This window comes from Bubalus bubalis, chromosome 10 (assembly GCF_019923935.1).
Source record: "Bubalus bubalis isolate 160015118507 breed Murrah chromosome 10, NDDB_SH_1, whole genome shotgun sequence".
Lineage (NCBI taxonomy): Eukaryota > Metazoa > Chordata > Mammalia > Artiodactyla > Bovidae > Bubalus > Bubalus bubalis.
The window spans coordinates 19,325,652-19,339,807 of record NC_059166.1 but is presented as its reverse complement, the minus strand read 5'-3'; the positions used below and the strand labels follow the sequence as shown (position 1 = coordinate 19,339,807).

Sequence of the window (14,156 nt, the reverse complement as noted above, 5' to 3'; positions counted from 1 at the left end):
AAATAAGCAGGGTGATAATATACAGCCTTGACATACTCCTTTTCCTATTTGGAACCAGACTGTTGTTCCATGTCCTGTTCTAACTGTTGCTTCCTGACCTGCATACAGATTTCTCAAGAGGCAGATCAGGTGGTCTGGTATTTTAGTCCAGCTATAAGAAATATTAAGGTTACCCTGGTCACACTTGTCAGAATAAAGCCAGGGGAAACCACACAGCAACTCACATAAGGAAGAAAAAGTCCTCAATAGTCAGGATAAAGGAGGTCAAACCAAAGTCTCCAGAATGTCAATAAGATACAGACTAGCGAGTGATGATGATGATAATGATAAAGATAATGATAAAAATAAAAGGTGAGTTTGATTCTGATATTTGCACAGACAAAAAAAATGTGGGTTGAAGCTTCACTTCTGTGTTAGAATAGAGGGATATTCCTCTATTATAAAACAGTAATAATAATAGGAATATTGTAATATTCCTCTATTAATAAAACAGGAATATCCTGTTCCCTGACAATATTTCAGCCCATAATTTTACCATCTATTGATGATCCTGGACTGATAACATATTCATTAACACTAGAAAAAAAGCAGTAACTGAACATGTATTCATTGAATAAATATTTATTGGGCTCTTGCTGAAAAATGGGAACTTGGCAGCCACAGAGATAGCATCTCCTCACACAGTGTGGCCAGGATCTCTCTCTGTGTCAACCACACTCTTCATCTGAACCACAGAGCACAGTAATTGAGTTCAGTGACTATTTCCTCAGTTCATCCCACAAGGATGGCATGTAGCCAGAAGCAGTTTTAGATGTCTGGATGAGAAGAATTCACTACACACTGTGAAATTAACTCCATACAGCAGTTCTTCCAATTAACTAGATTGATGAAATCAGATGGAAGGGGGTTCAGTTATTTTTAAAAATCATTTTCTAGGTGTTGAGTATAGACCATGGGAAAGTTTATGACCAGGGAGTCCAAGCCAGAATTCCCTCTTCTCCTCCTGCTTCTGTCACACCTGAGACTGGCTGGGACCTGGACAAAGGTCTCATGAAGCATAAAAATGCAAAGACAGTATAAAGGGAGAAAAAGTGCTGCATGTATGCACAGTTGGGACAAATTATGAGCAACAAGATACAAAAAGATCAAATTCCAGCTGCCTCTACTGAGGTGTTGGGAGCAAAAGCAAGGTAGTGCATATAAGCCGACACACAGCATCACCAACAGGGTGGGCAGACCACCTAAGCCACCCCTCCTGCCTGACCCATGGATCCTCCCCCACCCTCACCCCACATAAGGGACCAGCTTGTCCCCCTCAGGATCAAGCGAGGGAACTTGTTTCCCTTCCCTCAAACTGTAGCAAGAATTCTGATGAAACAGAGCGGGACTCTATGGTCCTTGCCCCGCCATGTCCTCAGCCTGCCTTTTGTCTGTGGAAAAGCTTTAGCCACACACTAAGCTTAAGCAGAGAAGTGAGAAAATGCAGAAACTAAGGAAAATAGTCAAAGGAGACCAAATAAGAATAATGTAGTCACTAAGTGTAGTCAAGGACTTTGAGGTCCTTCTCAAGGGCTATTGATAATATTCTGAGCTCTATCCTGTGAGCTGTCTCATAGATACATAAATTCCCACCAGCTGGAAGAAATTAGCTACATGATGACCAGACTGTCGCCATGATATAAGCTTCCACAATTCCAAGAATTGTCCTCAAGGAGATGAGAACAAACCAACCATGGAACCAAAGATTAATTGTCCTTGAAACAATCAAGATGACTCTGGTCAGACCATCCATGACCAATTTGGAGATGACTGTCAGAGCTGACTCTGCTGTTTCTGCATGCAGCCCCATCCCTCTGTCTATAAAAGTTCTTGCCCACTGATGGTCAGTTGGGGGGAGTCAGCCTTTGGACAGATGTCCATCCTTCCCACACCCCACTCACCTCCATTTGTTGTTTAGTCGCTAAGTGTGTGACTCTTTGTGACCCCATGGACTGTAGCCTGCTAGACTCCTCTGTCCATAGGATTTTCCAGGAAAGAATACTGGGGTGGGTTGCTATTTCCCTCTTCAAGGAATCTTTCTGAGGCAGGGATTGAACCCACACCTCCTGCATTGATGGGTGGATTCTGGGCAGATTCTTTACCACTGAGCCACCATGGAAGTCCCCTACCCCCTTCCCCTCCACCATTGCTGGCATCCAAAATCAGGCAAACTTTCCTTTCCATCAACATGACCTCTCTAATGGCTTTTGAGCGGGAAGCAGCCAGACCCTAGTTTCAGGAACACCAATAAAACCTAGCCTGAATTTCTCATCTGGCCTCTTATCAATTTCTATTGATTAAATAACCGAGAGGAGGTACCCCACGTCCAAGGTAAGGAGCAGTGGCTGTGCTTTGCTGGAGCAACCATGAAGAGATAACCCACATCCAAGGTAAGAGAAATCCAAGTGAGACCATAGGCACTGAGAGAGGGCATCAGAGGGCAGACCGATGGAAACCACAATCACAGACAACTAGCCAATCTGATCACATGGACCACAGCCTTGTCTAACTCAGTGAAACCAAGCCATGCCATGTGGGGCCACCCAAGACGGGCATTGACGGGTGGATTCTGGGCAGATTCTTTACCACTGAGCCACCACGGAGGTCCCCTACCCCCTTCCCCTCCACCATTGCTGGCATCCAAAATAAGGCAAACTTTCCTTTCCATCAACATGACCTCTTTATGGCTTTTGAGCGGGAAGCAGCCAGACTCTAGTTTGATCATGGTGGAGAGGTCTGACAGAATGTGGTCCACTGGAGAAGGGAATGGCAAGCCGCTTCAGTATTCTTGCCTTGAGAACCCCATGAACAGTATGAAAAGGCAAAAAGACAGGACACTGAAAAATGAACTCCCCAGGTTGGTAGGTGCCCAACATGCTACTGGAGATCAATGGAGAAATAACTCCAGAAAGAATGAAGGGATGGAGCCAAAGAAAAACAATACCCAGCTGTTGATGTGACTGGTGATAGAAGCAAAATTCTATGCTGTAAAGAGCAATATTGCATAGGAACCTGGAATGCCAGGTCCATGAACCAAGGCAAATTGGAGGTGGTCAAACAGGAGGTGACAAGTGTGAACATCAACATTCTTGGAATCAGCAAACTAAGATGGACTGGAATGGGTGAATTTAACTCAGATGACCATTATATCTACTACTGTGGGCAGGACTCCCTTAGAAGAAATGGAGTAGCCATCATGGTCAACAAAAGAGTCTGAAATGCAGTATTTGGATGCAATCTCAAAAATGACAGAATGATCTCTATTTGTTTCCAAGGTAAACCATTCAATATCACGGTAATCCAAGTCTATGCCCCGACCAGGAACGCTGAAGAAACTGAACAGTTCTATAAAGACCTACAAGACCTTTTAGAACTAACACTCAAAAAAGATGTCCTTTTCATTATAGGGGACTGGAATGCAAAAGTAGGAAGTCAAGAAACACCTGGAGTAACAGGAAAATTTGGCCCTGGAGTACAGAATGAAGCAGGGCAAAGGCTAATAGAGTTCTACCAAGAGAATGCACTGGTCATAGCAAACACCCTCTTCCAACAACACAAGAGAAGACGCTACACATGGACATCACCAGATGGTCGACACTGAAATCAGATTGATTATATTCTTTGCAGCCAAAGATGGAGAAGCTCTATACAGTCAGCAACAACAAGACTGGGAGCTGACTGTGGCTCAGACCATGAACTCCTTATTGCCAAATTCAGACTTAAATTGAAGAAAGTGGAGAAAACCACTAGAACATTCAGGTATGACCCAAATCAAATCCCTTATGACTATACAGTGGAAGTGAGAATTAGATTTAAGGGACTAGATCTGATAGATACAGTGCCTGATGAACTATGGATGGAGGTTCGTGACATTGTACAGGAGACTAGAATCAAGACCATCCCCAAGAAAAAGAAATGTGAAAAAGCAAAATAGCTGTCCGAGGAGGCCTTATAAATAGCTGTGAAAAGAAGAGAAGCAAAAAGCAAAGGAGAAAAGGAAAGATATACCCATTTGAATGCAGAGTTCTGAAGAATAGCAAGGAGAGATAAGAAAGCCTTCCAATGCAAATAAATAGAGGAAAACAACAGAATGAGAAAGACTAGAGATCTCTTCAAGAAAATTAGAGATACCAAGGGAACATTTCATGCAAAGATGGGCCTGATAAAGGACAGAAATGGTATGGACCTAACAGAGGCAGAAGATATTAAGAAGAGGTGGCAAGAATACACAGAAGAACTGTACAAAAAAGATCTTCATGACCAAGATAATCACAATGGTGTGATCACTCACCTAGAGCCAGACATTCTGGAATGTGAAGTCAAGTGGGCCTTAGGAAGCATCACTACAAACAAAGCTAGTGGAGGTGATGGAATTCCAGTTGAGCTATTTCAAATCCTGGAAGATGATGCTGTGAAAATGCTGCACTCAATATGCTAGCAAATTTGGAAAACTCAGCAATGGCCACAGGACTGGAAAAAGTCAGTTTTCATTCCAATCCCAAAGAAAGGCAATGCCAAAGAATGATCAAACTACCACACAATTGCACTCATCTCACATGCTAGTAAAGTGATGCTTAAAATTCTCCAAGCCAGGCTTCAGCAATACAAGAACCGTGAACTTCCAGATGTTCAAGCTGGTTTTAGAAAAGGCAGAGGAACCAGAGATCAAATTGCCAACGTCCTCTGCATCATCAAAAAAGCAAAAGAGTTCCAGAAAAACATCTATTTCTGCTTTACTGACTATGCCAAAGCCTTTGACTGTGTGGATCACAATCAACTGTGGAAAATTCTGAAAGAGATGGAAATACCAGACCACCTGACTTGCCTCTTGAGAAACCTATATGCAGGTCAGGAAGCAACAGTTAGAACTGGACATGGAACAACAGACTAGTTTCAAATAGGAAAAGGAGTCCGTCAAGGCTGTAAATTGTCACCCTGCTTATTTAATTTATATGCAGAGTACACCATGAGAAACGCTGGGCTGGAAGAAGCACAAGGTGGAATCAAGATTGCCAGGAGAAATATCAATCACCTCAGATATGCAGATGACACCACCCTTATGGCAGAAAGAAAAGAAGAAATAAAGAGCCTCTTGAATGTAAAAAAGGAGAGTGAAAAAGTTGGCTTAAAGCTCAACATTCAGAAAACTAAGACCATGGCATCTGCTCCCATCACTTCATGGCAAATAGATGGGGAAACAATGGAAACAGTGGCTGACTTTATTTTTCTGGGCTCCAAAATCACTGCAGATGGTGATTGCAGCCATGAAATTCAAAGACGCTTACTCCTTGGAAGGAAAGTTATGACCAACTGAGACAGCATATTAAAAAGCAGAGACATTACTTTGCCAGCAAAGGTCCATCTAGTCAAGGCCTTGGTTTTGCCAGTGGTCATGTGTCAATGTGAGAGTTGGACTATAAAGAAAGCTGAGGGCCAAAGAATTGATGCTTTTGAACTGTGGTGTTGGAGAAGACTCTTTAAGCATCCCTTGAACTGCAAGGAGATTCAACCAGTGCATCCTGAAGGAAATCAGTCCTGGGTGTTCATTGGAAGGACTGATGGTGAAGCTGAAACGCCAATCCTTTGGCCACCTGATACGAAGGGCTGACTCATTGGAAAAAACCCTGATGGGGGAAAGATTGAGGGCAGGAGGAGAAGGGGACGACAGAAGATGAGATGGTTGGATGGCATCATTGACTCAATGGACATGGGTTTATGTGGACTCCGGGAGTTGGTGATGGACAGGGAGGCCTTGCATGCTGTGGTTCATGGGGTCACAAGGAGTTGGACACAGCTAAGAGAACGAACTGAACTGAGCTGAAATCTTCCCATTGATTTTGGAGGGAGAGCAGTGAGTTGTCCTGAAGAGAGACTTTTCTTCCCTGGACAGAGATTGAACCTTGGTAGCCTGGATGAAAACCCCGGAACCCTAGCCACAAGACCACCAGGGACTAGAGGCTAGAAGCAAAGTGTCCCTGGTCCTTTCCCCCATTTGAAATCAAGAATGTTTCAAGGAAGCAAAAACTGTAAATAGGTACAAAGCTTATTATTAGAGACACAGCACAATGTTTGAGAGAGAACATAGAAAAACTGGCTGTTTATTTAAGACAGAAGCAAGGCAGAAATAAATACCCAGAGAGAAAGGGCATGGGCATTGTCTATAATGAGGAGGAGTGCAGTATGGCACAAGCTCTGCAGAGACACACACCGGAGAGGAGTGCAGGCATCCTGAGGGAGGAGGAGCTCAGTATGAAGGTGATGCAAATTACTTATGTAGGACAGTCCTTCGGGTCTTTGTTTACCTTTGGCCAGTTATCTTGTTTCTTTCTTCACAACTGCCTGGTCCATGGAACCTCCCCAAGATGCATGTGCTTTAAGGCGAGCGTGGAGAAAAAGAGAATGAGCCACAAATTCAGGCAGAGAAAGATTTATTATAAGAAGAAAGAAAGAAAGCAACTGGATTTAGAGAGAAACCAGTGCTGTCTTTTCACAGCCAACACTTCTTATACTCTATCGATGGGAAATTGTTCCCCAGAGGGAGGGGGCCACAATTGATCTTTAGCCCACAGCTGGGGTCTTGTGGTCACTTAGTCAAAGGGTTCTCATGGTCGGGTGGTCAAGGAGTCTTGAGAAACTGGCACCAGCAGGGGAAAGCAGGATATCACCTTAAGGAAGAAACAGGATGCCCATCAGGGCAATGTGGCCACTGTGACTTCATCCCTTGTTTTTCAGATCACCACAATGGCCCATATTTTAACTATACAATAAGAGCCCCTTGTGAACCCTAACTTCCAGCCTTTTTGATATGGGATAAATGAAGAACTGAAGAGCCTCTTGATGAAAGTGAAAGAAGAGAGTGAAAAGGTTGCCTTAAAGCTCAACATTCAGAAAACAAAAATCATGGCATTTGGTCCCATGACTTCATGGCAAATAGGGGGAAACAATGGAAATAGTGGCTGACTTTACTTTTCTGGGCTCCAAACTCACTGCAGATGGTGATTGCAGCCATGAAATTAAAAAACACTTACTCCTTGGAAGGAAAGTTATGACCAACTGAGACAGCATATTAAAAAGCAGAGACATTATTTTGCCAACAAAGGTCCATCTAGCCAGGGCCTTGGTTTTTCCAGTGGTCATGTATGGATGTGAGAGTTGGACTATAAAGAAAGCTGAGCACCAAAGAATTGATGCTTTTAAACTGTGGTGTTGGAGAAGACTCTTGAGAGTCCCTTGGACTGCAAGGAGATCCAACCAGTCCATCCTAAAGGAGATCAGTCCTGGGTATTCATTGGAAGGACTGATGGTGAAGCTGAAACTCCAATATTTTGGCCACCTGATGTGAAGAGCTGAATCACTTGAGAAGACCCTGATGCTGAGAAAGATTGAGAGCAGGAAAAGAAGGGGACTACAGAGGATGAGATCGTTAGATGGCATCACCGACACAATGGACATGGGTTTGGGTGGACTCCCGGAGTTGGTGATGGACAGGGAGCCCTGGCCTTCTGCGGTTCATGGGGTTGCAAAGATTCGGATATGACTGAGTGACTGAACTGAATTGATGATCTGTGCACAGAGCTCCTTCTGGTCCCTTCGTAGTATTGATGAACTGAAGTAGGTCCCTTCCCTACTGCTCTCTGCCCTTGAAGGACCACCAGGTCCCTTCCCTACTGCCTCTGGTCCTTTCTTACTACTGCTGAAGAGATGTACCTCCATTCCCTACTGCTCTCTGGTCCCTACTTACTACTGCTGAAGGGGAGTAGATCCCTTTCTTACTGCTCTCGGCCATTGAAGGACCAGCAGGTCCTTCCTTACTTCTCTCTGGTCCCTTCTTACTACTGCTGAAGAGATGTACGTCCCTTCTCTACTGCTCTCTGGTCCCTTCTTACTACTGCTGAAGGGAATTAGGTCCCTTCCCTACCGCTCTGGGCCCTTGAAGGACTAGCACTCTTTAAGGCAGATCAGTTAACACTGGCAGGGTGGCCGGGGTAGGAGCTATTCATCCTTCAAGGACTCGGGCCAGGTAGGCAGCAGCAAGTGTCCTAGCTTCCTTCTCCTGGGTGGTGGAGGTGGGCGCTCACAGCAGGATGGTTGTGCAGGGTGGTCTCCCTGGGATGGGGATCTGGCAGGCTGCCGCTGGTACAGCTTGGGTCCGCTAGGCTGCCTGTGGCCTGGGCCCCCCTGCCCTCCCTGCTCCTGGAACTCCCAGGCACTATATCAGTGTTTGGGCTCGAGCTGTCCTGTCCTGGCAAAGTAGATTCTGAAGTTATGACACTAAATGCACCTCAACTTGACAGTAACTTCAAAAAGCTTCACATCTTAAGAGTTGAAACGAAGGAAAAGTTGCCATCCAGAAATTGAGGAAGGAAAACTTCAGCCTTGGACAAAACCACTAGTGGAAGAACCCATTTATGATCCTGTACATGTAGCTCCTGCCGTGTCTACACGTGTGTTTTATATCAGCCTAGGGGTTTGCTGTCCAGTTATATTTCTTGTAGTACTAGTATTAGCTGTTTTGCATCTTCATAGTGTGAAAAGGATTGAACTGGGAGATAGCATCAGCACCAGCAGTAGTTCCCAAGGGCTGTCTCAGTCCCAGTCGTTCCCAGATGTCTCAGTATGTGAGAGGCAACACACCCAACAATACAACTCCAATCTCCAGTTATCCGACCTTGTGGCTAGAGGAGTACGACTTGAGAAGTGTTGCTCTTTTGGAGGCCAGAGCTTAGGTGAATGATATCAAAATATCTATCCAGGGAGAGGAACTCAAAAGATATATTCTAAGAAGGTACCTTTTGGTGTACTTCCCATGGGGTTTATGTAGATGAATAATATCCAGATAAAGAGCAACAAGCATTTGTAAAAACAGAGATCGAGCTTCTGAAATTCAAGTGACTACAATGCTCCCTGAAAGTTGTGAGCTACATCTTCATCACAGAAATCTTCCTATTAGCCATGTGTGAACATAAGAAGGGGAAAAGCCCATGGTGGGTTGCCTTACATGAACTGGGGGTATCTTAAATTGTTTTTATGACAGTGCAAATATGTAGAGGCCAATAGTCAGCAGGAAACTTCTCAACAAAAGCTAGTTCACATGGCTGCTCAGATTGCCTGTGGAATGAGCTACCTGGTCAGAAGAGAAGTCTTCCGCAAAGACCTGGCTCCTAGGATCTCTGTCATTGATGACAACTTCAAGTCAAGAGCAAAGCCAATCCCTCTCCAGAGTCTTGTTCCCCATGGACTCTCACTGTCTGGGGAACAACAAAAACGTGGGATTGATGGATGGCTTTTGAAAGTCTGGTTAATAATGAGTTCTCCAGCCTTCCCTTCCCTGGTGATCCAGTGGCTAAGACTCCACACTCCCAGTGCAAGGGGCCTGGGTTCGATCCTGGTGGGGGAACTGGATCCTGCATGCCACAACTAAGAAGTCAGCATGCTGCTACTAAAAGAGCCCATGTGTTTATGACTCTGGCCAAACACCCTAAGTGGGCATCTACCCGTTTGATGTGGGCCAGTACCTGAAAGAGGGTTACCAAATACCCCAGATTATCAACTGTCCTGATTTGCTGTGATGGCTTGTCCTGGGCCTTCGATCCAGAGGAGAGGTGGAGTTCCAGAAGCTGGCCCAGTGTCTCACAGAGGTCCATGCAGTCCATGTGTCTGACTCTCATCTCACAGTCCCCCAGCATCAGGAGGAAGGTGCCTGTCGAGGCCCACTTGGAGCCAGCCAGTCGCATACATCACCCAGAATCACAGAAGCAGATTTGTGTTCCAGAACAACGTGCCTTAGGAATGCTTTAGCATCTGAACTTTCTAAGACAGACTTACGGATGTGGAATACTTTCTCAATATCACTTTTACTAAGTTTAACGGAAAATGTTTGTGTAAATTTTTTACAGATAGTTGCCTTTGAGGTATAGGTATATTCTTACAAAATAGTTTTTAAAATTGTTTAAACATACATATTAATCTTACTACCAACTGCTTTTTATTTTCTTAACTTCTGCAAGATAATGCACATGATTCACCTTTAAAGTTTTGCTTTCTTTCTTTTGGGAGTGATTTGTCTTCAACATACAGTACTTTTTCTAAGGAAAATAAAAACCGTCCAGCAGTTATGGGCTAATGCCCCCCTCTCCTTTGCTGCAGAGTAGCTACCTTTGTCCAAAGTGCCATAGAGGAAACCACAGATGTGAGCAGAGGATAGTGGCCATATAACAACTCTAGTGTCACATCTAGGCCAGCTTCTGGTGGGTCTTGTTTGTTCCCTGTGGCCCTGCTTATGCCAAAACACATAATCGCTTCTATCCTGTGATGGCTGGTCTAGCTGAACTAATGATTAGGGGTTGATGAACCCTCATCACGATGGTCAACTCTGACATTCCATGACCAGAGAGGCCTCATCTCTGCCAGGCCCCAGGAACATACCAGGAGCCACATTTAAATGGTGTGACTTTCTCCAGTGCAACACTCAGGGTCTGTGTTGTGAGCCTTCAAGTAGAAAATGGCACGTAGCACCTTTCTGGCCACAGATACCTCTGACATCACCGGTTCTGCTGGGTCATCTGCCCAAGAAGCAGCTCCAGCCGTGCTCATCATTCACCAATTGTGACTGCTTTTGTGCTAGGACAGCAGGTTACAGCAGGGACCTGGGGTCTGCGAAGCCTAAACTATTTCTTCTGTACCATTTACAGGAAACCTAAGGCCACAGTGGTATTAAATGAAGATAGGATAGGGACCACACCCCTGCAGCCCTTGAGAGGTTGTCAGTTGGTACTTGTCTCTGTATTTCCTCCAGGATATTGTGTACACGTACTATTGGTGGATGGGGAGGTAGTGTCTGAAGTTAGAATCTGGAATTCACTAATATGGTAGCCTTCATCCCACAATAATTTACTAGCTACACAGGTCTCAATGAATGTCACAGGCCAGGGCATGTGAAATGACCACTGTGTGGTCCATGGACCCAGTGATAATCACTGTAAGCAGAACCTGGGACTACTGTCCATTGATAGCCTGGTACTCCAAGCATTGCTTCAACAATTAGGGGACCATGATGATGCTATGTTTCCTGTGCCTGATATTAGGACCACACTAGGTGCAATGTGAATGTGAGAGTAGTTTCTGCTTCTGCAGGTTCACTTACCCCAGTGACTAACCATGTGGCTCTTTGGGAAAGAATGGAAGGGCTTTTGCACTAGACGTGGTGATGAAAGGGCCCTCCTCTTTAGAACGTGGCTTCCTTCTCCAGTGATGCCTTCTGAGAAGTGGCTCAGATTCAGAAAATGGGCCTGGATCAGGTGTTTGGTAGGGATGACTGCCTTTGGCTTCCTGATCATCCAGCCCTGTGTTCTGTCTCTCTTTATTTCTTTCAATGGTACAGTTTGTATCTAGGTTCATGCCCATCTGCTTGCCTTTAGGATCGCCCTGTGCTATGAGCCAGCATCATATTCTCTGCAGTTAGGCCCTGGCTGGCATTGAGACTCCCTAATCACTTTGACCACTGCACCTACTTTTCTGCTGACCTAGAGCACCCCCACCTGAATCTGATTTTTCCACAACTTCCATCCCTGTTCCTGATAGAAGCCCACAGGAACACCATGTCCTATCACCATCCCTGACCTTCTGCAAAAGTCATCTTTGAGCTATTGGAGATGCTTCTCATCCACGCTTTCCTCTCAGGCTCCATGGAGTCCATCAGGCTTTCCCATGAAGCTGGTGGACTGCACTCTTTCCTGCCCTTTCACACCGTGTCCACCCTGGCAGATTCACTTCTCTGAGCCTTGGATCCCCTCCTCTACCACCTGCCTTGGAAGTTCTAGATTTTCTCTTTCATGCCATGTGAGCCAGGCCTTTTTCTAGGTTTCCAAGACCCATCCTAGTGGGAGATCACCACGTCTCCCCGACCTTGCTAAGCCCAGTGACCCGTGATTATAAACTCTCCCTTATCTAGGTTTGGGTTCTGAGCTCATCCTCCCCACCCTCAGCCCCTCTGGCTGTGATCCGCTTCCTCAGGAACAGCCCCCTCACCCTCTGCATCTCCCACAGGACACTCAGAGAGAAGCTGACAGTCCTCTGGGTTTAGGCCTTTCCTTCTGAATCAGCCTGGCCCATCCCTGGGAAATATATGTGTCAGTTAGTGCCACATGCGGAGCTTGTGGGCAGAGTGGAAATGGGGCATATCCAGGGTTGTGGTGTTTCTTGCCTGACTGAGGCTTCATCATCTTCCTCAGTCGTAACTGGTGAGGGGGTGGGGGGCAGGTGGGGCCATGCCACTCTGTCAGCCCAGCCCTGCAGCCTACTCTGCTCTCACAGAACTGGGGGAAGAGGCCTATGGGTCTTCTTCTCCCAACCTCACCCTCACTGCGGTTTGCCTTCACAGATCCTCACTCTCTTTCCTTTAACTTCACGGTCAATCCTCAGCCCAGACCTGGACAGCCGTGCTGTGAGGTTCAAGGCCAGGTGGACGGAGAGGTTTTTCTCTCCTATGATTGTCGTCATGCTAAGATCATATTCACAAGTCCATTGGGAGAAGAAGTGAAACCCTAAAGGCCTGGGAAACACAGATCGAAATACTCAGAGACATCAGGGACCAACTGCGCGACTTGACAATGGAGAAACACACAGTCACAGGTACGTTAGAAAGTCCAAGTACAGGAGGAGAAAATTGGAGGCTTAAAAATACAGTTGGATATTGGTCCTTCCCTAGCTGTCCAGTGGAAAGAGCAGCTATTGCATGAGAGACCAGGGCCAGATTAGCTGGGCCCAGGTGACGTGGACCCAGGGGAGGTGGACCCAGGTGGGGCAAAGAATCTGTCAAGCCCAAAGGCTGAGCTCTTTCTTTCCCATGGTGGGAGCAGACCCTCTCACCCTGCAGGCCAGGATGCCATGTCGCTATGAGGATGACAGACATGTCAGTAGATCCTGGCTTGAATGGACAAATGAGACTCCACTTTGATTCGGAGAATGGACACTGGAGAGTGGATCACCCTGGAGGCAGATGGATGAAAGAGAAGTGGGAGAATGACAGAGCTGTGACTGACTTCTTGAAGAAGGTCTCCATGGGAGACTGTTGGGCTTGGCTTCAGGATTTCATGGCGTGCTGGGAGAAAATGTTGAAGACCATGGGTAAGTGAGAAGGGAGGAGAAAGTGATAGTCTTCTCATAGTGACATGGATCCACCCCTGTGTGTGTGTGTGTGTGTGTGTGTTTGAGAATGTGATCCATCGGAGGTGAGTTGTCCTGGGAGAGAAATGACCCAGGATGCTCTGTCATCCTCCTTCCTCTTCTACCCCCTGATGTCTCTCCTCACAGCACAGGCCTTTGGACGATTGAACATGGATTTTTGCTGATCCCAAACCTGTAGATATCTTTTTAATTTCATGGATTTATTTCTCACTCTACCCTCTTTCCAGAATCATTTTTCAAATGTCACCAATCCTACTTCTGGAAATCTGTCAATACCACCTCTGCTGTCAGCTCCTGAGGACTCCATTTTCATGTCACCATCTCCATGTCACAGCAGGACTCTGTGGCTGTATTGGAAACCTTGCTCCCCCATCAGCTGTCAGAGCCCCCTGAGGACTGGACTACTCCCTTCCCCCCATCTCACCTGAGGATCTATCTCAGGGGCCTCCATGTGATGTGTGTAAACTGTCTGAAAAGTAGGGGTACCTGAGTCAGGGGGGCAAGGAGGCATCAGCTTAGTTTGGGGTCTGGACAAGGGCTTCACTCTTACTCTCCTTGCAGCATCACCAACCACGGGCCCCTCTACCTTGCAGCCCACGGCCACAGCCATCAAGTCCAAAGCCTGGATCCTCCCATGCTCCTCACCAGTTTCATCATAACTGTCTTCCTGGGCTGAGTCCTTTCCAGGAACAGGTACTGAGGGCAGAATTCAGAGGGAAGGCAGGGGCATGGGGCCTGGTGTGAGGCCAGGGAAGGTGAACCCCAGCCAACCCCTCCCCTCACTGAACCTCCTCATTCTGGAAATGAGCAGGGGAAAAGACCCCATATCACCTGAGAGCAGAACTCGACAAGCTCAGCCCTGAGTTCTGAAAAGTCCCCACTGTCAGGTGACATTGTGAAAAGGGAGGGGCCCTCACTAGGCTGAGGGCCTA

General features: G+C 46.2%; 1 protein-coding gene and 1 pseudogene across 1 annotated transcript; both read left to right on the top strand.

Annotated features, from left to right (window-relative positions):
* Positions 1-283: 283 nt before the first annotated feature.
* Positions 284-12,121, top strand: LOC102416447 (annotated as a pseudogene).
* Positions 12,122-12,369: 248 nt separating this feature from the next.
* LOC102389000 (UL16-binding protein 1) lies at positions 12,370-13,900 on the top strand. Its single transcript, XM_006081000.3, is given in 6 exon segments — positions 12,370-12,574; positions 12,577-12,669; positions 12,897-12,963; positions 12,965-13,164; positions 13,786-13,857; positions 13,860-13,900. Coding segments are annotated over 6 exon segments (678 nt in total).
* Positions 13,901-14,156: the final 256 nt, after the last annotated feature.